Here is a 27,526-nt window from a genome sequence, read left to right as displayed (position 1 = left end):
CAGGATGCTGCCAAGGACCATGCCTGGGTCCCCAGTCCAAGTGCAGCTGGGGTCTGTATTGCTATATGTGGCCTGTGTTGCCACCAAGGGCCTTGTAGACATCAGGAGTCTGGGCCACCACCTAGGGCCATTTTAGTGTCCAAGAACTGAGCCTCTGATTGGGCCATACAGATCTGAGTAACCCTTACTGCCACCCTGGGCCATGGTCTTTGTTGTCTGGACCTGGACTGCTGCTAAGAGTCATGTCTGGACCTGTGGCCCTGCTGCAGCCACAGTCTGAGTTGATGTCCATGGCTCCTGTTATCATTGATAGCAGTTAGGATAGGCTTGTACACAATTGGTCCAGCCCCTCCTCGGCTACAGCCCTAGGGAGAACTGGCCCTGGCGCTGACTGACTGCAGCACTCAGGAGAGTGGGCCTTGTACCTCCCCAGGGCTACAGTAGAGCAGTCCCTGCTGGTGGGGGTGTGGGAGATCTGGCCCTGAAGATGTCAGAGTGGGAGAGCTAGCCTCATGGTCTGTCATGTGATAGCCTGGGGAAGGGAGATATTCCCACCTGCCCCTCATCACCCACCTCTCACCACCTACTGCAGGCAAGAAAAGCTGGTCCCAGGGTCATGAGAGTGGGAGAGCTGGTCCTGCCCATCACTAGCCACAGCATTTGGCAGAGTGGGCCTTGTACGTAGCCCTGGCACCACACTAGATCTGACTCTGTTGGCAGGGGTGCAGGGATGAGCCAGGTCTATGGACTAAAAAGCAGGAGAGCTGCTCCTGGCCCCTCCTGCTGAGAGCTGCTGGTAGCAATGGCTTTACCAGAGGCCATGGAAGTATACAGCAGGTGACAACTAGTATTCAACAGAAGGACCCACGAGATGAATAACTCTCTGATGGGGAGCCCCACCCAGCAAAGCCATCACTGACTGTAAACAACAATCAGTTGTTTCTGTCTGTAAGTTCTCTCATGTGACACTACATTCCTTCCCTAAAAACTGCTATGGATGTTTTCCCACTGCTTGTGTGTTTATCTCATGTATCTATTCCATCTTCAGGCACATGTATAGCTGTGGATGGTCAGGAAGATGATTTCTGTTTAAGCTGTATTATTCTGATGAATAGAAATAATACTAGGATATTTTCATAACTGACATAGGAAAGTAACAGTATTCTCAGTCACAAAGACATCTAATTTTAGCCCTCAGAACAAATTCAAAACAGACTAGCTGCCCCTGCAGAGAATACACAGGGACAATTCCCCAAGTGTCTGTTAAACCAAAGTCAGGCTGATACTATTAAAACATAACTTTCCTGCAGCAATTGACTTTCTGCACATACTCCCAACTTCACTTTATGTTGCAGAACTCAGGGTTCAGCCAAATAAATGTCATTGTTAAGTCCTGAATTTCAATGTCATTTTCTGTCTGGGATTCCTGACCACTCACACTCTGAGCATTACCCACTGACCTGTCAATATGACATCTCTAGCCTGAGAGAAACTGTGTGATTTATCATGTGTTATGAGAATATGTTGGACCCAGGAAATGTAACATATAATTGTCCAGAGTTTGACTGTTGAGGTGTGTGTGTGTGTGTGTGTTGAAATAGAAATGTAGTTTAATGTGCAGAGGTAGAAGTGGGGGGAGATGGAGCAGAGTGTGTAAGGAGAGAAGTGTGAGAAATGTAAGAAGTGACAGAGGTGTGTATGTAGGGCAGAAATGTGTGTGTAGAGGAGAGTGAGTGGGTGAGTGAGAGAGTGAGTGAATGATATAGTAGTGTATGAAGGAATATAGTGGAGTAGAGAGAAGAAATGTATACAGAAGAGAGATGTGGAGCTATTGAAAAAAAGATGTAACTGTGTATAGAAATATAGGGCTGTGCAGGAGAGAGATGTATGTATGTAAAGAGAGACATATAGCTGTATGTAAAGAATGTAGCTGTATTTAGATAGATTTTTCACAGAGAGGATTTTTTAAGATGAAGTAAAAGAGAAAGTAGCCATCAGAACATGTGAAGTCTCTCTAATACCCCTCAGATAGAAAATTATAACCCTCAGAAAAGTCTAGCTCTCACTGTGTTTGTGTTTGTGTTTGTGTGATTTTTTTTTCATAATTTAGGATGCTAGATGCTGGCTTTCCAGTTAGTGATACTCTCTCTCATATATGGGGATATTTTATTTGTGCTGAAATGTGATTTTATTTGTATGTTAATAAATACAGTTGCCTGGGGGTCAGAGCTAATAGCAAGCCATAGCAAAAGTCTGGCAGTGGTAGCACATGCCCTTAATCCTGATCACATGACAGGCAGATCTCTGTGTGTTCAAGGACACGACCAGCATGGAGACACCCGCCTTTAATCTCAATACCAACTATGGAAGACCTGGAGGTCTGTACAGACAGTCAGTGATGAGGAGGTCATGTGGTTGGGTTTATAATCAATGAAAATGCAGAACAGAAAGTCAATAAAAAGACAGATACACAGGAAGTAGCTTTCTTTCTCAGGGGAAAGACAGCAGAGGCAGCAAAGGGTTAGAATGTGGTTTTAAGTCTCAGCTCTTAGCTATTGCTCTGACCTTTTGGGCTTTTAACTCTGCATTTGGCTCTGTGTTTCTCATTTAATAAGACCGTTACATCTACACTCATATGTTGTGGAGGGCAAAATGAGGGAAATATGCACAACCCCTGCCACCTATGGCAGGCAGGAGTGTCAGCCTCAGGGACATGAGAATGCAAGACTAGCCCTGTCCCTCACATAGTGCAGCAATCTGGAGAGCAGGCCCTGCACCTTGCATGAGCAAAGCAGCAGAGCTGGCCCTGGTGGTGTGAGTGTGGGTGAGCCAAACACAAGGGCATGAGAGCCGGGGAATTGGCCCTGATGCTTGCTGTCTGCTACACTGACTGAGCTAGCTGAAAAAGTCCTGGAGAGTTCATCTAGGTAGGGATAGTGAAGGAAAGCTGGTGGGCTGACCAACCAGGCTGCCATCCAGGCCCAGAGCCAGGACTATGAGGTAGCCACCCCAACATTTACCTCATCTATGAGCTGCTGGGGCATGTGAAGGGTTGAGACTGGCAGAGCCAAAGCTGCAGGCTCTCCATGACACAAGGCGACAATAGGATCTCCAAGAGGAGTCCCAGTGAGGGCCCGGTATTGAATGTGTAGCAGAAGCCAGAAGCCTCGAACCAGATAATGATGCATTGAAGTGAACACTTACAAGTAAAGATGTATGGATTAAAGGTTATACGGTGTGACTCACTGGGCCACACTACAGCTTCCACACTGATTTAAAAAGATTTTTTTTCTGTTTTGTTTTTTGTTTGTTTTTATTTTTCTTTTAAATTTTTGGGTTTTTTTGGTGTTTTTTTTTTTGGGGGGGGGAGGGTGGTGGCAAGACTGAAGGCAAAAGCAAGGGGATGAGGTGATGATTGGGTTACATGATGTGACATCCACAAAGAATCAATAAAAATTTTTTAAATGCAAAAAGAAATAGAGATAAATTTCATTGCTAAAGTAGCAAAAAGGGAGTCTGGGGAAAGGAAAAAAGAAGCAAGGTCAGAGAGAAAGGAAAGGGGGCCAAAGTCTGAGAAATAAAATCCAGGAACAACACACTAGAAGTCTGAAGTATGTGATGTGAATGGAAAGAAGACTACTGGGGCAGAAGTGTAGGAGTTGGGGGGGCGTTGGAGAGATAATTGAGGAGGAGGGTCAAGAAAAAATACATAAAAATACATAGTGAAACCTGTTACTTTCTATGCTAATTAAAATCAAACAGAAACAACAAACTCTGAGGAGGAGGGGGAAAGAAGAAGTGGGGTGGGCAAGAGGGTGAGAAGGAAGAAAAGTCTGAAGTAAAACCAGGAAAGAATAAAGGAAAACTAATTCTCCTGACTTAGGAAGAGATGAATCTTTCCTAAGGCCTTATTTCGAGGATCCACCAGAAATACAAGGAGAAGAGAGGGCAGTGATGTGACTTGTTCCATCTGAGACTGAGTCAAGCAGATCAAGGTAGACATCCATCAGAAGAGCAAGGCAGATGGACACCAGAAGAGTGAGTCCCAGCCTGAGCCACCAGCTGAGCTAAGACAATGTCAGAAGCACTGCAGGGCTGACTTCTGGTCACTGAGTCTATGTATGTGCTCGTGTGGGGTCTGTTAAGTAATGACAGTGTGAGCTACGTGTGATCTCTCCAGCTAAACCTATCTTCTGACTGGTTGAGTTTCTCCTTACATCAGAGGAACCTCCCCCACCCCCTCTCTCTCTGTGTATGCCTGCTTAAAGCAGGAACTAGTGTAGCATCAATCATATTCAGTTACACAATTAACTGTTTCTTGTTTGAGAAAATGGGCACAGCATATTTGGATAATGAATTTGAGAATACACAGCACCTATCCTTGACTGAATAGATAAAAACATATTTTTAATCATTTTTGTTTGAAGGCCCTGACTTGAGATATATAGAAGACAAAAAAAATAAGACAGACTATGAAAAATATTGTATTAAAAGGAATGTATTCATAATGTGTGCACTTATTTATCTAGCCCTTTGCTCATACCTTTATCACTGATCAGAAACCTTTTATGTTTTGCCCTAAAATAAGAAAATGTGGCATGGGAATATTTTTCATCAAGCTACACATTATTGAATTCAAGCTGATAGAAAGCTTCACCATGTGTCTTATGCCCTCATTTCTGACTTACTTTGATAGCAAGGGAAGACCCCTCGATGTTCGTGGTATTGATGGAGAACTCTGCCAGGCCATGCTGATCAGTGGTAGTAACATTGGTGTAGTCAAGTTCATGTGCTTTGATGAAGATTTGCTCATTCGGCATGGGAGCTCCTTTGATATCCACTAGGCGGACCTAAATTGAACAAAGAAGAAAAGTATAGCATAGGTATGATGATACTATATAGAATAGAAGAGAATAACTTGTTTCAATATTATATAAATATCATAAAAGGATGCACCAACTAATTAAGCATGGAAAAAATTATTTTTACAAACATCTAACACTTTAAGATCTACACCAGTAGGACTGGCTGTGCTGTGAAAGCCAGAGGCTGAAGGTGTCATATTCTTGAAATGACTCCATGATAGATGCTTGATACTTAGCTGCTATTCATAAGAAACCATTGAAGAATTCACTGTGTGAAGTAAGGGAGGCCGATGCACTGACACAGGCAAAATAAAATCTAGTTAGGTCTCTGAGGCTAATGGAGAGTGGGGTAGGTTATGAATATGTAGCATATCTTGCTTCATTGTTGAAACAGTGACATTTTGGGGTTTAAGGTTTTCAAGGACAGTAGTCATAAATAAAAAATTTCCTCCTTATGCTTTAGGTTTGGGGATTCTTTTTTTTAATTTTGTTTTTTTTTTTTGGTTTTTTATTTTTGATTTTTTAAAAAGATTTATTTATTTATTATGTACACAGTGAGTTCTGCCTGCAGGCCAGAAGAGGGCACCAGATCTCATTACAGATGGTTGTGAGCCACCATGTGGTTGCTGGGAATTGAACTCAGGACCTCTGGTAGAGCGTCCAGTGCTCTTAACCTCTGAGCCATCTCTCCAGCCCAGGTTTGGGGCTTCTTAATAACTTATAACATTGTAACTTGATAACATATTATGCCACTATGCTAAATTCTTGTACTGGAACCACTGATATTAGACAAGTTTAACACTGAGCAGAATGGCCTAGGTTGAGGTATCACAATACAGCCCAACCACTTATGAATCAAAAAGTACCTTACTTTCACTACGAATGGAATCCCACGTTTAAAGTGTGAATCTGCTTTCACAAATATGAGTTTGGCTGTGGTTCTTTTAATTTTAGTTGTTCCAGATCCCATGAACTCGAATCCTGGAAAAGAAATTAGCAACAACATTGAAAGCCCAAGACAGTTATTGAAGAATTGCTTGTTTTCTACATCCTTTTTCTGTACTGTTCAAACCACCACTGACATAAACAAGTGAGAATTATCACAGCTTCTTTTTCTATATTCTCAGGTTACTCACATACCTGTCCCTTCTTCTATAACCTTTGCATTCACAAAGAGACGCTGGGCTGTATGTTTTTTCTTTAAAGGAAACACAGCGATGTTTTCTTCTTGTGTGATGCAGCCATTGTTGTCTAGCTGTTATACAGGATAAAAATAAGGTAACATGGCACACTGTTCAGATTGATGGTCAACTCAAACCCACACATGAGGACTTCTTTGAGAAAAATGAGTGCTTAGTGCTGAACAGCTTGAAATTCTGGTCATAAGCATGGGACTCAACTCACACAGTGAGCTGCTGTGTGCCATGATCATGACCAAGTCACCAAGTTGCCTTGGCTTAGTCATCCATCAAAATAATGGTTAAATTTATAGACACATAAGGAGTATTAAGTAAATTCACAATTAAATGTAATCAGAACACTTACTTGTGTGCCACTAGGACTTAATAATCACCTTGTACTATGTAAAATATCAACCACAGGCTTGGATGTAGCCCAATGGTACATTTCACTAGTAGACATGAATCTGTTGGCTTGATACCAAGTACCAGTAAATAGATAAAGTGAAATCTATTTCCAGAGAGTAATGGGCCTTAGAGCTACCTCTGTGTGGTTCTGTGAATGAGAAAAGTCCTCATAAGAAATAACTGACATTATTCTGAAATGTGAAAGAGAAGAGTCACCAGAATCACATTACTTTGTTCTTAATTCAGGTTTAACTTCACTGCTTACTTTACACTGTGTGCCATTCTCTTTTGTACCCTGATGGCTGGCATCGTAGTGTGCTTTATTTTATTTAAATTGTGTTGCTCTATCATCTTTGGTTTTCTGGTGTTTTGGAGATTGTGTTTTTGTCTCTGAATGGTAGAAAGGAATGAGCTGTTAAATGAAAACTGCTTCCTAAGAAGACCCCCAAATAAACCAGAGCAGAGATTCATCATAAGAGATTTGTAGATCACAATGTAGAAACACAGGAAACATGACACTAGGCAGTGTGAGAACTACAAGAGGGTACGACTCCTCACTATAAACCCCAGAATTCTGAAACTGTGGTGATGCTGGACAAACCATCTAATTGTCTAGTTTTGGAAATGACTAGTGACCTCAAAGATGATTCAAACAAGCAGATGATGTTATCAATTCAGGACAAGAATGAGAAAGTCAGTAACAGATGACATGGTTAATAAAAGATAAATAGCATGTGAATTAACCAGAACATCCAAAAAATCATAAGAAATAAATAGATAATTATCAACACAGAAATAAAAATGATTTTAAGTCTCTCTTAATAAGAGACACAGGATAACTAATTAGACTCCAAAAATGAAAGTATAGTGTGGTAGTTTGTATGTCATTGGCTCCCATAAGCTCATAGGGAATGACACTATTGGGAAGTGTTACTTTATCAAAGTAAGTGTGGCATTATTGGAGGAAGAGTACCCCTGTGGAGGCAGACTTTGTGGTTTTAATATGCTCAAGCCACTCCTGGCACTGCAGAGCACTTCCTGTTGCCTGAATAAGATGTAGAACTCTAAACCTACCTAACCAGCACAGTATCTGTATGCTTGCTGCAAGGACCCACCATGATGATAATGAACTGAACCTCTGAACTGTAAGCCACTTAATTAAATGTTTTCCTTTGTAAGAGTTGCTGTGGTCATGGTATCTCTTCACAGCAATAGACACCCTAACTAAGACAGAAGTTGGGACCAGGGACCTTGGGACTGTGGATTAGAAAAGCAGTTGAATGTTTTAAGTGCTACTGAATGGGACATCCAAGTAGGAACATAGAAGTCAACAGTACTGAGTGAGATCTGAATTGTGGAGGCCTTGCTCAAAATGTTTCAGAAAAGATGAATATTAATATTAGTATTAATTAATAGAGATTGTTCTTGTGAAAATATTTTGGTGAAGAATGTGGTTGCTGTTTGTCCTTGTCTAAAGAGTCTGCCTGAGGCTAAAGCAAAGAGATATGGATTAATTCCATTGGTAGAGGAAATCTTGAGACAGCCTGCTCTTGACTCTGTTGTACGGTTATTACTGGTCACTCTTATAGAGATTTATAATGAAAATGCACACGCTGAGAAAGGAAAAATAGAAAATGTACAATTTGAGGAGAAATAGAGCATCAAGGAGAGGAATGGAGCTAAGTCTTCTGTTCAAGGAGGTAAAGATTAATTTCCTTAATTAAGTATTTCTTTTTTTTTTTTTTTTTTGGTTTTTCGAGACAGGGTTTCTCTTGTGTAGCTTTGCGCCTTTCCTGGAACTCACTTGATAGCCCAGGCTGGCCTCGAACTCACAGAGATCTGCCTGCCTCTGCCTCCTGAGTGCTGGGATTGAAGGTGTGCGCCACCACCGCCCGGCCAAGTATTTCTTTTTTTAAACCTAGTTACAGAGAGCTTTATTGGGAGGAAGAGGGGGGTGGGTCCAAGAGAACCAGGCCTGGGAAGGAGCATGTGTGGAGAGCAGAGGGAAAGGTGGTGAGGTGGGGGGAAGCAGAGCAGAGCAGAGAGCGCTAATTAAATGTTTCTTAATCAGGATTAAAGATTTCTTAATCAAAGAGATTAAGAAATGGAATAAAAGAAGTGGTGACCTCAGGGCAAGATCCCACTTAGCTTAGTTTCTAACTTGTGGAAAGGGAGTAAAGAGAAGCTTAAAGCAGGGTGTGGTGGTACATGCCTTTAATCCTAGACACAGAAAGCAAAGGCTGGCAGATATCTGAGGCCAGCCTGTTCTACAGATCCAGTTTCAGGACAGCCAAAATTATGCAGTGAAGGAAACCATAAAAAAAAAAAAAAAAAGGTTGATGAAGAGGTAATTGAACAAAAGGGCCATGTTCCAGCCCTAGTAAGCATCAGAACTTGGCAGCTTCCGTCACATGGCTATGGAGTTAATGAAAGAAGAAAGGGGGTATGGAATTTGTCTCCTTGACCAAAGAGAGCCGGTGAGACCAGGCATGTGTCAGGGTTGTCCCTGAATGGAGACCCTGACTGAATTGCCTTGGAGACCCCAAGATACTGGAGATGAAAGAGCCATGGGATATCTGCTGAGGAAAGCTACTAATAGGGAGTAGAACCAGCCCACAAGAAAGAAGTATGTTGCAGTCAACAAATGCTAAAAGGAGTTGTTGATCTGAAGAGCACTTTGACATCTGACACGGAGATGTAGAATTTGGAATTTTCCCAGCTAGTTTTTGATCTTGCTTTGGTCCAGTATTTCCTCATTATGCCCCCTTCCCTATGTTTTGGAATAGTAATGATATTCTGTGCCATTATATATTGGAAATATGTGATCTGTTTTTATTTTGATTTTATAGGGGATTAAAGTTAAAAGTTTGCATGAATCTCAGAAGAAACTTTGAACTTTGGACTTTGAAATAAGTTTGAGACTGTGATAGATTATGGGGACTTTTGAAGTTGGACTAAATGCATTTTGCATGATGGTATTGTTATAAGCTTATAGAGGTCAGGGAGTTGAATGTGGTAGCTAGAATGTAATTGGAAAGCTCATAATCCCCCATAAGCTTATAGGGAATGGCACTATTGGGAAGTATGGCTTTGTTGGAGTATGTGTGGTATTGTTGGAGGAAGCGTGTCACTGTGGAGGCAGACTCTGAGGTCTCATACATGGTCAAGCCACACTCAGTATTGCTGACTACTTCTTGTTGCCTGCACTAGATGTAGAACTCTCAGCTCTCTCTCCAGCACCAGGTCTGCCTGCATGCTTCCAGGTCCCACCATGATGATAATGGGCTGAACCTCTGAACTGTAAGCCACCCAATTAAATGTTTTCCTTTATAAGAGTTGCTGTGGTCATGGTGTCTCTCCACAGCAATAAAAACCCTAACTAAGGTAGATAGGAAAGGATAGTGTGGGGCATTTACTCACCAACCCCACAACTCCCCAGAGTTTTCTTGAGTGTGAGCAGCAGGAAATATTAGATAGAAAGATTTATATTGCGGAGATAAACAGATAGAAAATAAAGGATAGCCTCGAGAGGGCCTGGAACCTTTTCCAACGGGCCCCAACTGTCTCTGCCCCAGGGTTTTTATAGAGATGCCAAGGGGTGGAGCAAAAGACCTCCTCCCCCCCAGCACAGCCAAGTGCAGACCATCTCAGACACCTGCACTCAGGCCCATGGTCCTAATCATCCTCTATGTGGACCTGCTGGGTAAAGCCACAAGGAACCTGAGTACGGGCTCCTACAGCATAGATCAAGAAAATCCAAAGCTGATAAGAAGCAGAAGTATCACTCCTTATATTTGATAAAATAGACTTCAGTTCAAAGTTAGTTACAGGTAATAAAAACATCACTACCTGTTAGTGAATGGAACTGACCAAAAAAAGAATACTGAATAAACATGTCAATGCATCCAGTTTCATAAAAGAAATAATACTAATAAAAGGATACATAGGTTCAGATGCGATAATAATGGGTGACTTCAGTACTACACACTCATCAATTGGCCATCTGGATAAAAATAATTTCTAGAGTGTTATATAAGAATTCCATCTGAATTTAAACATTCCATCTGGAAGGAGGCTCACAAAGACTCAGGATATATACAAGACTTACAAGGCTCAGGAAGTAAACAACTCACAAGTCTCAAGAAATTCCTAAAACTGATAAGACTGTATGATGATAAATAGGCTAAAAGAATTCATGTCCACCAAACCACCCATACAGAGAATACCAGAAATAATACTTTGGACTGAGGATGAGATTAAGCATAGGTAAGAGGCTACAGAAAGAAAAAAATGAAGCTTCAATTATTGAGACATGAAATAAGATTAAACACAAATAGCAACAAAATAATAAATTGACAGCAATCAACACACACCTTTCAGAGATAACTTTAAATATTAATGGCTTCAACTCTCCAATCAAAAGACACAGGATAGATGAATGGAATACAAAATTCAGTCTTTTTGTTGTTTACAAGAACCTCATTTTATCTTCAAGGATAGGCACAATCTTACAGTGAAAGGATGAACAAAAAGCACTCAAAGCAAATAGGCATTGATATTCTAATATCTGACATACTCAATTTCAAACCAAAATTAATCAGAAGAGATAAAGAGGAAATGTTATTTTTATCAAAGATACAACTGAGAAGACACTACAATTATAAACTTATATAAATCAAACTCTAGCACACATGCCTTCATAAAAAGCATACCACTACACTTCAGGACACAGATGAATCAATTCAGTATTTATAGTTGATTCCTGAACACTAATTTCTCTAACAGGGCATCTGGACAAAAAATAAACACAGAATCATCAGAACTAAATGACATCATATATTAAGTGAAGCTAATATATCTATAGAATATTCCACCTAAACACCAAATAATATGTATTCTTTGAAGTAACAAATGGAAGTTTCTCAAAAATAGATAACATACTGGGACATAAAACGAATCTGAACAAATATAATTGTTGAAAATGGAAATAACTAAGTGCATCTTTTCTGACCACAATGCAATAAAGCTTAGAATAAACAGCAAAAGAATTTCTAGAAATTATACAAACTCATGGAAATTAAACAGCCCACTACTGAATAATTAGTGAATCAAAGAAGAAATCAAGAAAGAAAAAATTTAAAAATCCTGAAATTAATTGAAAACACAGCACAACAAAACCTCTGGAACACATTCAAAGCAGTCCCAAGAGGGATATTTACAGGTCTGGGTATTGATATAAAAAAGAAAAGAAATAGCACAAATATATGATTCAATAATACAAGTCAAGGATTTGGAAAAAGAAAAATCAAGACAAACTCAATACTAGTTAATGGGAAGAAATAATAAAGACTGAGACAGAAATGAGTGGAACAGAAATAAATAATACAAAGATTCAATGAATCCAAGAGATGGTTATTTAAGAAGAGAAGATTGATAGACAAAAGAAAGAAAGAAATTACCCAAATTAACAATAAGAAATTTACAGGGAAACATTACACAGACAATTTAAAAAATTGGAATATTATAAAGGAATACTTTAAAAACCTATACTGCATTAATTATTTAGAAAACCTAAAACAAATGGACAAATTTCTACATTCATCCAAAACACAAATGTTAAACCAATAAGAAATGGACAACTTTGCTGTGGATATTGCTCTATATAAATAAAACACTGATGGCCAGTGACCAGGCAGGAAGTAGGTTGCCAGGCAGGAAGTAGGTGGGACAAGGAGAGAGGAGAATTCTGGGAAGCAGAAGGCTGAGGGGGAAATACTGCAGCCACCGCCAGGACAAGCAGCATGTAAAGACTCTGGTAAGCCACCAGCCATGTGGCAAGGTATAGATTTATAAAAATGGGTTAATTTAAGATAAAAGAAGAGTTAGCAAGAAGCCTGCCATGGCCATACAGTTTATAAGTGATATAAGCGTCTGAGTGATTATTTTATAAGTGGATTGTGGGACTGCGGGGCTTGGGGAACCTGGAGAGAAGCCCTCCAGCAACACAACTTCAACAGTCACATAGAATCTAGGTGGGAAAGCCACCACTGCTACTTTCCTAAACCAATATAGATCCTTATTATATTCCAAAGACTTGTCCTTACACATAAGTGTAGATCTCACCCCTCATTAAATAATCATATTTTTCAATATATAGAGATCATTATAGAGATCCATATCTCAGCCAAATGCAGAGAATAAGTGCCTATAATGTGCATAACTCCACCTGTTTTATCTCCAACATAACCATTGAATCGAAGATCTAGGAAAGTCATGGAGCAAGGATCAGAAAGATTGTAAAAGAACAGAATGCCTCTTGCAAAATAGTGTCATCCAGACCCAACAGGGAAAACACAGCCATAAAAACCTTAACAATATGACTGCCTAAACAAGAGTTACATAATGGTAACACCAGTTAACACACCATGTGAATGGGCAAATTTCATAAAGCCCCACTCCAAGATCAAGAGCTATAGGTGATCAATGGCTGCTGAAAGAGAAAACCATTCTTCTCCAAGGATTCCGGGGGTAGGTTATGTAATCCTGCATGGTCATCCTTATGTACATGTTCATAGCAGCAATCCTAAATGGACTCAGCAGGTTGATTATATGTGCGCGCGCATGCACGCACGCACACACACACACACACACACACACACACACACACACACACACACAATTAATTTATATGTGTAACAATAATAGTTCCAGAATAAGAGGTCTTGAATTTCAGAGAGAATTGGGGGAGACCTGGGAGGCCTTGGAGAGGAGGAAAGAAAGGCATAAATGACATAAACACATTTCCTATGAAATGTTCAAAAATATTTAAAAATTAAGAAAAATGTATATAAAAACTTAAAATATGTAAAACCAATAAAACCAATTCATTACATGGCAAATGATGTGATTTGAAAAAGTTTGCAAAAGCAGGACAAACCTCTAAAAATATATGAAAAAAATGAATTTAACATCCTTAGACACAGGAAAATGCAACCCTCAAACTACAGATATCCTTCTCACCATAGACAGAGTGGCTACTGTAAAGAAAGCAAAATTCAATGCTGGTGAGGTTGTGAAGAAAAGACCTTCATTGTTGGAGTCTCTGTAAACACCAGAACCAGCAGAGTAACAATCTGTATGAGGCAAGAATGAAATCCAGTTTAATATGACTCAGTAGCCTGTGTTGGCTCAAACTGCTAGAGACTGAAACTGGGCAGCTTATTTTAGGTATATTTAAACACAGCACAATTTTGGGAAAAAGTTTCCTGATGAAATTAACTCAAATACATGTGCATACAGCAAAGCTTAAAACGTGCTTACATTGAAACTTTTTACAAATAACATGGGACCCATCTTCCCTAAAGATGTGTTCTATTGACTGAAAAAGAATGCTCAAGATAAGGGTCTGGGGAGAATGAGGGAGGTAAACATAAAAGTCTGTGGAGTCAAGTGTGACCTGCCCTACAGGTAGCACAGAGGTCACCTAGGCTCTGCTCATTTCTTAAGTATGTCTGACATCTCCCATAAAGATGGGTTCTATTGACTGAAAAACAGTGCTCAGCTAAGGGTCGGGGGAGAATGAATGAGGTAAACATAAGTGTCTGTGGGAGTCAGGAGTGGCCTGGCCCTACAGATAGCACAGAGGTCACCTAGGGTGTTGTAAAGTCCACATGACATAAGGATGAGTTGTATAGACTGAGAAATAAGGCTCAAGATAAAGGTCTAACAAGGAAGAGTCTGGGATGAATGTGGTAGTCTGGGAGATTCAGGTGTGTCCTGGCTCTACAGATAACACAGATCACCAGAATGTTAACTATACCCATTCCCAGCTTTTTGGGTGGAAAACAGGTAAACACCTCCTCCATTGAAAAGACAACCCTTCATGTTTAACATTCCTGGTTTCCCTAATGCTTGTCTATGAGCACAAGGACCTTGTGCTCTCTACACCTCATACACTGTGGGTGAACCTACAACCTAGTACAGGCACTGCACAAGTTGGTATAGAAGCTCCTCATAGATTACAAGGTCAAAGTACCAAATGATCATCCATCAGGGATACATAAAAGGAATCTGTGTCAGTACACAACACATGTGTTCACAGGCATGCTGGTCATTTATGTGACTCACAATCAAATGAGTCCATCAGCTGATGAATGGATAATCATAATTGGATCAGAGAATATAATGGGCATGGAGAATGTCACCTTTCACAAAGAATACCAGACTCAGAGACACAGCAGGGCACGGTTTCTGTCACGTGTAAGGGAAAACAGAAACGCTGCCGAGTAGATGTTGTTCCTTTTGGGAAGAGGAAGGGTGTGGCAGGAGAATGGATGGAGAGAACAGGGTAGGTAGTGGAGGAGATAATCAAGTACATGATACACGTGTATGAACACACTGTAAAGAAGCCTGTGTTTTGTACAATTTACTCACAGTCTCTATGTGCCAATTATATTTCAAAGAATATTTCAAAAAATAGTCTCTAAGTCACGAAAGTAGTGAGGGATGTACAGGAAGAGAAGGACACAGGACTGAGGACACAAGAGAGCTGAGGTGGCAATGGGACTAGGGAATACGGTTAAAATACATGATACCCATGTATGAAAATGTCATAAACCTATTACTTTGTATAATGAATATATACTGAAAAATAAACTTGGTGACCAAGTTTAGCTTTAATTGTTGAAATATTCCTTGAATAACAGTGGGTCCCAGGACTATCACTTTTGTGTGTGTGGGAGGCATGCTGGGGATGGCACACATGCCTGGCTAGTGTTCCACCACAGAGCTACACCACCAGGTCCCAAGGTCCCAGAAGATTCTTTTTCAGTATCTGGGTGTGCATTTCCTCTCAGCTTTGGTATCTCTATTTCTGTGATACTTAACCCTCAATATTAAAAATGGGACTTTGAGCAGTTTTTACTCACCTGGTAACTGACTTCTTTGCATGCACCCTTCCTGCTAGGATGCTGATATTCAAGGCATATACTTATCTTTACCTGTCCTGGTACAGGCTTCCCATAGGTATATCTGTTATAAGAGAGATTCAGAGAAACAAAGGGTCATCCTAAAGCAGAGACCTACAGTCTTCCCACCCACAGTCCACACTGTCAATCCGTAACAGTAGATTGGCACTGTGTATTTTCACACTGACAGCAAATAGGGCCATTACTACCACTTGACACTTTCTAACTAGGTAAATTAACAATTTAGCCCTGTTAAGAACCTCTGGGAGACATGATTTTCTCCCTTTTATAGTTCTGAAATGATTAAGTGACCCAATCAGGATCCTCAGGCAGTAAATGATGGGGCTGTGATGAATGGAGACCATGGCTAAATGACTCAGAACCATTCTAACAGACGTCCTCAATCTTTTGCCTTCTTCCTATCAATTTTTTAAGCATGTTTATTTTAATGACAAGCAGATGTGAGCCAGGTGTGTCTCTTCTGTTTGACTCAGGCACATTTGCAAATTCCTTCTAGCACGGTTTGACTTACTGGGGTTCCAGACTTTAATAGCAATTTCAGTTGCTGTGACACAGGATCCACATTTATCAGGTACAGAAATGCAAACAGAAAAGCGAGATGTTTAAAAGTTAAACTTGGGCAGCAGAGGCTGGAACAACAACCGGATTGGGAGCTCTTGTTTCTCTGTTCTTTCTCTCAAGCCATAACAGGTCAGCAGAATGCTGTGTTTAGTGCCTGTGCTCTCTACACGTGGGTCAGGGGGTCTTTGTAGGCACCTTCCTGTTTCCAAAGGCAGGAACTCTCTACTGCCTCATACAATTGATTTATCACTGGTGTCATCAGAATTGACATCATCCACATATGCAATGAATGATCAAGCAGTAATGGATGCAGAGCAGTAGGGGCACGAGGAAGAAATGAACACCATAGGGGGATCATTTTAGGAGGAAAGGACACAATTTTAGCATTATATATTCTACAATGACACGTTAACCGATGTAGTTTTTGTGTCCAAGTACATTCTAAAGGATAGAAGATGAAACACAGGTAACTCACACTCCACACACAGTCATGTTTACTTTTTCATCTTGCACAGAGATGACCTTTGGAACCTTTACTTGAACTTCAAACCTGGGAAGCACTATTGGGAGAGAGAGGAGAAATTCAGGTGGGAAATAACTTTTCTAGTCACCTAAATGATCAGCCTCTGCCAAGAATCGGTGACTTCACATTATTAAGGTTACCCCCCACACCCAGTAAACTTAGAATGTTGAGTGGTGATAGATTGTATCAGGATTTGCAAATCACAGGGGTATCTACCTAAATAAGAAAAGCCAAGTAATTTGCTTCTGAAAATCCCAGAACTTTCTGGAAGTTCCAGGTTGCTAGGTGGATAGCCATAGTTAGAGTTTGATGAAGCCCAGTCTTACCCATTGAACTCAACATCTACTTTCCCTTTTCAATCTTCCCAAGCCATACCGAATTCCTCCACAGTGAAGGAGTGCTCTTTCTTCACTCCTGATTGTTTCACTATCACTATCTTGTAGGAGCCCTGAATAGGCTCTGATGACAGGCTGAAGGACAGCTGCTTTAGCCCATGCTCTGTGTTAATATCCCGCCACTGCATAATTCGATTCGTCTTTGGATCCTGTGAGACAGGTTGTAAACTTTGTAAGTAAATAGAGTTTTAATTACATGAACACATCTAAGACCACGTGTTCATGATGGAAGCATCAGGGTAGGGAGGAATAAAAGTTAGTGCGATATAATGAAGCAATTATCCACAGTGGTGGAAGGCTGCTGACCCACAGTACTTCTACAACATTCCAACATCAAGTTACTTTCAGCGGATTGATTTCTCTCTGAATATGAAACAGTTAAGTTTCTTACCTCAATGTAAGCCAGAGGAAACTGAAACAGAAGAGAAAACAGTGTTAGTTTAGAACAGTGGTTCTCAGCCTATGGGTCATTATCACTTCGGCAAATCTCTATCTCCAAAAGTTATGATTAATATTATATTACATTAATTCATATTCATATTACATTATGATTCATAACAATATTATAGTTATGAAGTAACAATGAAAATAATTTATTGGAGACCCATCTGAGCCTTTAAAGTATAGAGATTACAGAATTTATTGTTCAAATCAGGAATATTTTTAGTGTGAAATGGGGCTACTAGTTTTAAATATTATATCCAGCCAAAATGTTTAACTGGGGGCGGGGTCCTGGGTAAGCTATATATGCCACTCTACCCAGGGCCTGGCTTCCCCTCCTCATCTAAGGAGACACAAAGGCATTAGCACATGAACTCAATATACACCTCCTGGACGTAGTGCGACAGAGCAAACCACTGTCTAAACATTGCCCAGAAATCCGAAGAAAGAAAGGGTCAATAGCTGCTCTCGCTTCAATGGAGAATTGCTGCTGACTAAGGCGAGGGCTGCATGTTCAGAGGTTTCACAGGCAAAGTGTTTCTGATTGAGCAGATGGAGAACACAGTAAAGACAGACAGTGACAGTCATTTAAGGTTCTGTAATAAATGAGCTGTCTGAAGAGGTGAATTTCCTCAGGTGAGCATCAGCTTGAAGAAAACATGACCATTTCTAGCAGTTGAAGAGAGAGCAATCAGTGGCAGTTGTAAGGGAATTTTAGTGAGATAGAACTTGTTTCTGAAAGTCTAGAAAAATAAATCATGATAATGAATATGAAGCTGTGGTACATGTGTATATGGTAAAAGTTTATTCATCTGTAAAAAATGAAATAACAAAATTTGTCGACTGTGGTGATATTTTATTTGTGCTTTAATAAAGAAAGTTTGCCTGGAGATCAGAGGAAATAGCAAGTCATTTTAAGTAAACAAAAAGTCAGGCAGTGGTAGCACATGCCCTTAATTCTATCACTCAGCAGGCACGGGCTCTGTGTATTCAAGGCCACACTAGGGAACAGAGCCAAGCGTGGTGATTCACGCCTTTAATCCCAGTCCAACCATATAGTTCTGGAGACCTGTACAGACAGGAAGTGACAGAACTGGCCATGAAGAGGAAATGATTTCATGAGACAGAGAGCAAATCAGATGGCAGAACAGCAAGGCATATCAGCCTGGGTAGATAGGAAGTTGCTCTCTTTGAAAGCTGCAGAGTTGGTGAGGTAAGGTTGGCTGGTGGCTTTCCCTATTTCCCTGATCTCTCTAAGGCTTTCACCCCTATATTTGGCTCTGTGTTTTTTATTTATTAAGACCATTTAGAAATTTGTCTACATGGGGCTGGAGAAATGACTTAGAGGTTAAGAGCACTGACTGCTATTCCAGAGATCCTGAGTTCAATTCCCAGCAACCACATGGTGGCTCACAATCATCTGTAATAAGGTCTGGTGCCGTTTTCTGGTCATACATGCTGTATACATAATAAATGAATAAATCTTTAAAAAAAAAGAAATTTGTCTACAGTAGGTAAATGGATAAAACTTGGAAAAATTATAATGGTAAGCCAGGTACAGAAAGATAACTGTTTTTATGCCAATACCAAGCTGTTTTTATTACTATAGCTCTATAGTAGAGTTTGAGGTCAGGGATGGTGATGCCTCCAAGGGTTGCTTTATCGTATAGGATTCTTTTAGCTATCCTGGGTCTTTTGTTTTTCCAAATGAAGTTGAGTATTGTTCTTTCCAAGTCTGTGAAGAATGGTGTTGGGATTTTGATGGGGGTTGCATTTAATCTGTAGATTGCTTTTGGTAAGATTGCCATTTTTCCTATGTAATCCTACCTATCCATGAGCATGGGAGATCTTTCCATTTTCTGATATCTTCTTCAATTTCTTTCTTCAGAGACTTATAGTTCTTGTCATACAGGTCTTTCACTTGCTTGGTTAGAATTACTCCAAGGTATTTTATATTATTTGTGGCTATTGGAAAGGGTGATGTTTCTCTGATTTCTTTCTCAGCCTAATTATCATTTGTACATAGGAGGGCTACAGAATTTTTTGAGTTAATCTTGTACCTGCCACATTACTGAAGGAGTTTATCAGCTATAGGAGTTCTCTGGTCGAATTTTTGGGGTCACTTATGTATACTATCATATCATCTGCAAATAGTGACTTCTATTTGTTTGACTTCTTTCTTTCCAGTTTGAGGGGTGGGCAATGGAAGGTAGGGGATAAGGGATGAGAATATAAGGGAGTGGGATGGTCAAGCTGGAACAGGCATGGAGTGGGAAAGCAACGAAAGAGATACCATGATAGAGGGAGAAATCATGGGGATAGAGAGAAACCTGGTGCTTGGGAAGTTGCCAGGAATCTCCAAGGATGATCCCAGCTTGGACTACCAGAAACAGTGGAGAGGGTCCCTGAACTGAACTGGCTTGCCCCAGTGATTAGATTGGTGAATACCTTAACTGTCATCATAGAGCTTTTTTCCACATCCACAGCCAAACACTAGGCAGAGCTCCAGGAGTCCAGTAAAAGAGAGAGAAGAGGGATTCTATAAGCAAGTGTATCAGGATCATGATGGGGAAATCTGCAGAGATGACCAAACCAAACTAGTGGGAACTCATGAAAGTTGGATCAACAGCTCTAGAGCCTGCATGGGACTGGACTAAGCCCTCTGCATGGTGTGACAATTGTGTAGTTGGATCTGCTTGGGGGGCTCCATGAAAGTAGGATCAGAATTCATCTCTGGTGCATGAGTGGGCTTTTTGGAGCCCACTACCTATGATGGGACACCTCGTGCAGCCTTGGGGCAGGGGGAAGGGCCTGGACTTGCCTCTACTGGATGTGTCTCTCCATGGCAGGCCTTGCCTTCTTGTCGGGGGAAGTGTGGGGTGGGTTGGAAGGGGGAGGCTGGGAGGGCGGGAGGAGGAAAAAGGGGGGTCTTTGATTGGTGTGTAGAATGAATGAAAAAATTTTCTTAATTAAAAAAATAAACCTGTTGCATGTTCTTTCTCATATGTGGCTCCTCACTCCAAACCGGGAGTAATGGGGACTCAAGGTAAGTAGAAGAGGACCACTGGTTAGGAATCCCTCAAGGCAGGGGACACAGCATGACATAGGGAATGTCAAAGCACAGGTGCACTTTTGGGGACCGAACATTTAAGCAGGGATGAGGGTGTGGGATGGGAGAGACAGGGAAGGATGGGAGGATTAATCCACACTGAGGACCCATGAAAAATCCATGTGGAAACTTACTGCTTTCTATGCCTATTAAGAAGCATAAGTTAAAAGGAGAGTCAGAGGAAGGTGTACTGCATGTGTAGATAATGCTGCTCCTGAAGGCCAACGGTCACTATACAAATGTCCCAGTTCTAGGCATGAGATAGCACCTTATGAGTTCCTGGCCAGGGAGGCCCTAGAGACCCCCTCCCAAAGCAATACAGAATCTTGTTGCATTCCTTGATTGCCCACAGTAACTGGCTGATAATATTCTAGTGTGGAAGATACCATACACCTTGGTTGAAGGGTGTAGAGAAATGAAGCTGGTGCTCTGCTAACATCCCCCCTGCTGATCAGCTTTCACAATACCACAAGGTGCTGTGCAGATTGCTGCAGGAGAGGAGAGGTCAACAGTCTCATCCAGCTCAGAACCCTAGGATGTCTTATACCAACCTGCCACACAAGATGTGCCCATTGGTGCAAGAGTACCTGAACGTCTTGCAAATAGCTCTTTTTTTGGTATGTGAGTGTGGTGTAATGCACACGTGTGTGCAGGTGCATATAGCCATGTATCCAGCAGAGGCCAGAGGAGGGTGTGTGTGCCGTGCTCTCACTCTCTATCTTATAGACTTGAGACTGTCTCTCATGAACTTGGAGCTAAACTGGCAGGTGGAAAGTTCTAGCAATTCTCCTACCTCTGGCCTCCATAGCAGTGGGTTGTAGATGCTGCCAGTCATGCCTGGCTTTTTACATGGGATCTCTGATACTGCATACATTTATCATATGTTGTATCATAACATTTAATAACAGCAAGGCTCTCTTATCTATGTGCCCTTATCACAGACATAGAAAAATCATAATGAAAAATTAGAAGGAAACTAAATACATTATCCATTAATAGGCCTGGATTCTATTACTGGTCTTGCATAAAATGATGTGACATTAGGGTCTATGAGATTGCTCAGTGGGTAAAGGCACCTGCTGTTGACCTCATGACCTGACCTTGGTCTCCTGGACTCATGTTGGAGGAGACAGACATGTGAACATGGTTCTCTTTCCCCCACATGTGTGCACTCATGTGCACGTGCACATGGCATAACTATAAGGATTTTGAAGTTACAGGACTTGGGACTCGTTAGCCAGTTATTAATCACTCAGTTCCCTCTCCTGCTCCACTTCCTTGCTTTCTTTCTTGTCACCCTCCAGCCATTCTGGGGGTTTGTGAACAGAAATCTGGCACTCTGGTGCTGTCTTTATCTTTGCCACTGAGGCACACACTAATTACTGGGGTTAGTGTATCTGAAATCTGTATCCTTAAGGATGCGTCCCCCACATGGGAATGGTTTTTGTGTGCAGAGGAGGAATGGCTTTTAGCTTTCTCCCTGGGGCATGGACAGGCCTTTGCACCCCTGCCATACTCATACCAGATGTGGCTGTCATCCCCGGTGATGAGGCTCTTCCAGTACCCTCTTTTGACCACATAGGAGGAAGGTCTAAGAGGGCCATTCAAATGATAGCTCTCCTTGTTGGCCTGGGAGTAATGCAGGCATGGCCACAGGAGCTGTGGGGATAGTCCTGTCATCACATCTTTTCAAAAAAAAATTATCCATTCAGTTAATTGATGATGTAAAGGCCATCTCCAGCACCATTCTTGACTTGCAGAGTCAGTTAGACTCTCTGGCTGAGGTATTCCTCCAAAATAAGAGGGGGTTAGATCTGCTAACTGCAGAAAAGGGGGGTCTTTGTTTGTTTTTACAGGAGAAGTGCTGGTTCTATGCTTACAAGTCAGGGATTGTCCAGGACAAGTTAAAGAGGCTGCAGGAAGACCTGGAGAGGAGAGGGCGGGAGTTTAAGACAATCCTCTGTGGACAGGCCTCATGGATTCTTACCCTACCTACTTCCCCTCCTTGAACCCTTTCTTCTCCTTATTCTCCTTCTCACCATTGGGCCTTGAGTGTTCAATAAGTTCACACAATTTATCCACCAGAGATTGGAGACAATTAAGATAAATCAGGTCGAGGTATGCTACCAAAGATTAGCCACGCAGGAGTCTGGTCCCTCCCATGGCTAGGTATCCTCCTCTGAGCGCCCTTCTTCTGCTCTCCACTTGACCAATGATGGGTAAGCTCTCAGGTGGGCTGAGATGACCTAAGACATGTCATAGAGTGACCCACCCCCCACCTCCTATTCACGATACATGGTACTCAATGATGGATAAGGTCTCCAAGTGGGGGATGACCTAACACAGGGGCCATGTCTTACAAAAGGGGAAGGTGCTGGGCCCCATAAGGCCTGGGCACGAAGCCAAGTGTCACTTCCTGAGCGTAGCTCGAGTTTGGCGACCTGTCTTCAGACATAACTTCCACATATGAGTGACTCAACACTACGGGACCTAGAATCACCTCTGCCTAGTAACTGTTGAGATGGCATCATCTCATTGCCTGCTATCCTCACCCTATCCCCCCCGCCTACCATCACCCCAACCTATATAAGTCCACTCCTGATGCAATAAAGTGAGTTCCTGCATTGACAAGACTCCTGGGCCAGTGTGCTTCTCTCTGGTCGACGGGGGTGAGAGGGGTGGGGCGTGGGGTCTGGGCCTTCGACACTCACCATCCCGCTCAGCCCCAAGGGAGAGAGCAGCTGGACCAGTCCTGCCTCTGCCCTACCTGTTGGTCAGACAGACAGTACACTACCAGAGGGGCGGGGATCGTCAGTCTCACCCAGCTGTGAACCCTAAAAACTGTGAGGACCACTGGCCTGGCAAGACACGCCCACCGGTGCAATAGTAGCACAAATGTCACGGAAGGAGCCAACCACTCTCTGACTGGATTTAAGTCCTACTACCCAAGATGAAACCCACATTAGACATCATTACAGGGCCAAGAATCTGTGGCTAACCATGCCATAGGACCAGAGGAGAACCCATTATTCTGCTGCCAAAGGACGTAGTGTTAAACCAACTGATATTGATGTATCTTTATACTCACAGATCAAAGTGTCTCTCAGCCCCTGTCAGAGAAGCCTCTCCTTGCAGCAGAGGGTGATTAGCACAGACCCCACCACTTGCTGAAGTGCAGAGGACAAGAGACTCGAACTGCTAATTTATTCTTTAGGGAGTCCATTTAAGGAAGGATCTAAATGTTCAACACCAAGTTATAGGTGAGAAATACCCCTGTTAGACTAGAAATGGATTTCTTAAGGATGGCTTGAAGTAACAGAAACTACAAAAGAAATGACTGGCATGGTTAAGCCCAAAGGTTCTGTACAGTAACAGTCTCCATGAAGTATAAAGAAACCCAGAGACACTTAAGCAGTAATGGAGTGCTTAAGATATGAGGAAGACATTGCATGGCCAATGGTAACTGAGCAAGGGGTAGAAATAGTTAAATGAGCAGAGTAGAGAAGACCAACTCATACCTTAGCAAGGGGCTAGAAATGAGAATATTTCAATCACATTATGTCTTCAGAAACCCACCAATACCCACATGTAAAAGACTCACCAACTCATTCAGGGGGCGTAGGTTTTTATCCATAGAGACAACCCGAAACTTGACTGGAGAAAGAGAGAGAGAGAGAATTTTCTAGTGAGGTCCAGAGAGCCAGGCCTTCTCTGTGCCATGTTCAGGATGGCTTTTTCACTCCATAGCCAGTGATGGACCTTCGTACCTGACTGTCCTGGTTTGTACACGGGTTTGTCTGTCTGGACAAAGACAACAATTTCTTTGTTCTTCACCAGCACTGTACTCTTTTTGTTGAATTCGTGTGTCGGTCCTTTGATGTGGACAGAGAGGGACATCTCATCTGAAGCTGAGACTCTGGGGAGCTGAGGACAAGAGGAACACAAGAAGCTTTGGAGGTCTTAGATTTCCTTTTTACTTCCTGTCCTTCCACACCATAGGGAGGAGATCGGGGTCCCTCAGTTTCTGTTTAGTTATTATGTGGAGGAGGGTATGTCAGAAACAAAGTATGAAAAGAAAAACACAACATTTCATGAGTCAATGGAAGCAACAAAGACACAGTCGTTTTTATGGAGTAAATATAATCTTGATTGAAAACTAGATAGAACTCTGGAACTTAGGTAGAGTGAAAACTAACATATTGCTAATGGTAGGAATTGCATCTTGAGGATAGGTACAGAAGAGGAACCCCAGAACTTAGTCAAAATATCAATTACACATAGCTGATTTGGTTCTGATTAGCTGGAGTGTTAACTGGAAGTTTATAACTTACTAGCATCAAGTACTACACAGTGGCAAATCCTTCTTTCTCTGGGTACTAGGTTCTTTGAGGAACTTCAGTGGGAAAGCAGCACATGCACAAGTATTGGCTCTCCCTGTTTGGGGTGGGATAATCTATGCTATTTGTTTATTGGGTAAATGTTTTAATTGTCTATTGTTATGAAGTAGTAGCTGTGTTTCTAGATTAATCTCTTTTAGAAATATGCAAGTATATTATATATGCATCTACACACATATGTACATAAATATAGAAAACAGACAGGGACAGGTATCTAGTACTCACAGTGAAGGAGTCACAGTGGAACATGTCCTTGTCGACCACAAACTCATTGGAAAGACTTCTGGTTCCCCAGCTAGACTGCAAGGAGGCCCTGACAGTCACTGTCTCATTCAGATCGAGTAGATGGAAGCAGATTTTCTCAGGGGTCTCAGTGTAGAGCTGGGAAGGGACCAGCACCATATACTTCCTGGAAAGGGAAAAGTTGAGGCCAGCTGGGGACAAATATCATTGTCCATGGCTGTAGTTTCTTCACAATAATCATCACCATCCAAGATTCTCCAGCCTGAGATGGCAGGTGACAGCATGATACCCCAGAGTGGTCAATTATCAGTGTTTGTAATGGTAATCACTCAGCTTCAGCAGTGATATCTATCAAGGTACCTTCATATGGCATGGACTACCGTCACTTAAGCAGCGAGCATTCAAGTGCTGGAAGGTTTGTAAATTTTTTTGATAAAAATCTGGGAGGATAAATTATTCTTTTCATAAAAATTTATCAAGATTGTTCTTGATTACCATTTTTAATTCTTGAAAAATAACAGTACCCTGTTTTTATTTTTGGTACACTTAAACCTAAGACGTACAATGTGACTGCAATCCAGAGTAGCTTGATTCATATATGCTATAGTTGAACATGTGCCACAGGCTATCTGCAGGAATTGTTCTCTACCTTTTTCTGGCATTAGAGTTTTTTTGTACCTAAAACAGACCAAAATTTAGACTGTCACCACTACATCACATAATAGAAAAAAAAAATCAAAAGATTGTTTTTATTTTTACCACTTTAAATATATTTTCCTAATTAAAAAAAGTGACAAGAAAAGTCACTCAACAATATAATCCTGATAATGTGGTTATTTGGGCACCAAATAGCAAGTTCTACTTGTAGTTTAATCCAAGGTCTTTGATCCTAACAGGAGTGTTGTTTTTTTTTTTTTGTTTTTTTTTTTTTTTTGTTTTTTTTTTGGTTTTTCGAGACAGGGTTTCTCTGTGTAGCTTTTGCGCCTTTCCTGGGACTCACTTGGTAGCCCAGGCTGGCCTCGAACTCACAGAAATCCGCCTGGCTCTGCCTCCCGAGTGCTGGGATTAAAGGCGTGCGCCACCACCGCCCGGCGAGAGGAGTGTTGTTTTAAGACACAAACATCCACAGAGTTGCAGTGTGCCTGAATCCTTACCCGTCCCAAGGTTAAACTATAGGCTACACATTTCCAACCCAAAGTGCCAACAATGTAAATCCTTATCTTCAAAGAGATGAAATGGTTTCAACACAGAAGAGTGTCTCTGACCACTGGGATTTTAGATATTAGTGGTACAGTCATAAGAGGAACGCTATTCTAAATCACATCACACCTCAGTCTAGTAACACAGATTGCTTTAGAATTGGAAAAATAATATCATAGAATCATGTAATACTAAAGTTGGAAAGCATACATGTAATTATCATTTGTTAATTGAAAAACAAAAAGGATATAAAGAAGTTTTTGGGAGAAGGGACTGTGAAAGGAAATGGATGGTTTTGACTGGAGGAGGAACACCATGGAAGAGGTCTTGGTGGTACTCACGGTTGTCCAGGTGATAAGGAAGCAGAGGTCAGGAAGGCAAGAAGAACTGAAATCAGACATTGCAGAGCCTGTCTGTCCTTCCACATGGTGTAGGAAGGAAGAACAAGAGGACAGGGCCTATGGTGTCCTTTTCTTTGATGGGGTTTCCAGAGATGTCCCCGATACACAGTGCTTTATTTATGAGTGCTCTGTGTAAACAGGAATCTCTGCCCTAGGTGTCCAAACAGACAAGTGGAATTTTGCAAGAGTTTTCCGTTAGTGTCACTGTATTCAGTGGTGGCCTCTGCACAACTCAAATAAGTTGCAACAGTCTCAGGAACTGTGCCAGAGAATCTTGCATGGTGTTGGTGAAGGATCAAGGGCACAGAATCTACTTAGTCTGAATCAGAGCAGACTTTCTCAGTCTTCCTACTACCCGCCTGTAAATCTTTGCAGTGCGTGGCTGTGCTATGGTTGTGTGACATTTGCTACCTCACTGCTTCTGGTCCCCTGGAATCTAGCAGCACTCCCTGGGAGGTGACAGCTCAGTTTCTCTGTTTCCTCATGCGAGAGTCACTAGAGTAGTCCAGGTTGGAGATTTTCAGTTCTCCTGTCTCTAGTCATTCAAGTATCTGCCTTCATGGGTGCTGTGTGTAAAAGGAGGACTGTGGATACTGGACAAGCTCAAAAACTCACCTACTACAAGTCACCATGCTTGAGCTTTCCATGTTAGAACAGAAGTTCACCAAGCTCATCTACAGGTACAGTTGAGAAGTCTTAGCTCTGTGGTCTACTAGGAAGCCAAATATAATCTGTGCAACTAGAGGTGATTGCTTTAAATGATTTAAATACATCAGTATTTTGGATACAACTGAGTTCCTTTGGAAGGACATTAAGGT

General features: G+C 41.5%; 1 protein-coding gene across 4 annotated transcripts in view; it reads right to left on the bottom strand.

The window, feature by feature from the left end:
- Nucleotides 1-26,911, bottom strand: part of LOC143272502 (murinoglobulin-1-like) — a 79,287-nt gene extending 52,376 nt beyond the window's left edge. For all 4 annotated transcript variants that reach the window (XR_013050137.1, XM_076567878.1, XM_076567879.1 and 1 more), the window contains exons 1-11: nucleotides 26,649-26,911; nucleotides 25,090-25,273; nucleotides 24,235-24,391; nucleotides 24,069-24,121; nucleotides 17,309-17,329; nucleotides 16,898-17,066; nucleotides 16,475-16,559; nucleotides 15,379-15,481; nucleotides 6,006-6,120; nucleotides 5,737-5,846; nucleotides 4,689-4,850 (exon numbers count right to left, since the gene is read on the bottom strand). Coding sequence is in view for 3 of the 4 variants with exons in the window: in XM_076567878.1 (XP_076423993.1) it covers nucleotides 4,689-4,850; nucleotides 5,737-5,846; nucleotides 6,006-6,120; nucleotides 15,379-15,481; nucleotides 16,475-16,559; nucleotides 16,898-17,066; nucleotides 17,309-17,329; nucleotides 24,069-24,121; nucleotides 24,235-24,391; nucleotides 25,090-25,273; nucleotides 26,649-26,734 (1,245 nt within the window). In the remaining variant the exon portion in view is untranslated. The remainder of the gene's footprint in view (nucleotides 1-4,688; nucleotides 4,851-5,736; nucleotides 5,847-6,005; nucleotides 6,121-15,378; nucleotides 15,482-16,474; nucleotides 16,560-16,897; nucleotides 17,067-17,308; nucleotides 17,330-24,068; nucleotides 24,122-24,234; nucleotides 24,392-25,089; nucleotides 25,274-26,648) is intronic.
- Nucleotides 26,912-27,526: the final 615 nt, after the last annotated feature.

The sequence above is a fragment of the Peromyscus maniculatus genome, chromosome 3, assembly GCF_049852395.1.
Source record: "Peromyscus maniculatus bairdii isolate BWxNUB_F1_BW_parent chromosome 3, HU_Pman_BW_mat_3.1, whole genome shotgun sequence".
In the NCBI taxonomy this organism is placed as follows: Eukaryota; Metazoa; Chordata; class Mammalia; order Rodentia; family Cricetidae; genus Peromyscus; species Peromyscus maniculatus.
This window is presented reverse-complemented; position numbering and strand designations above follow the sequence as displayed.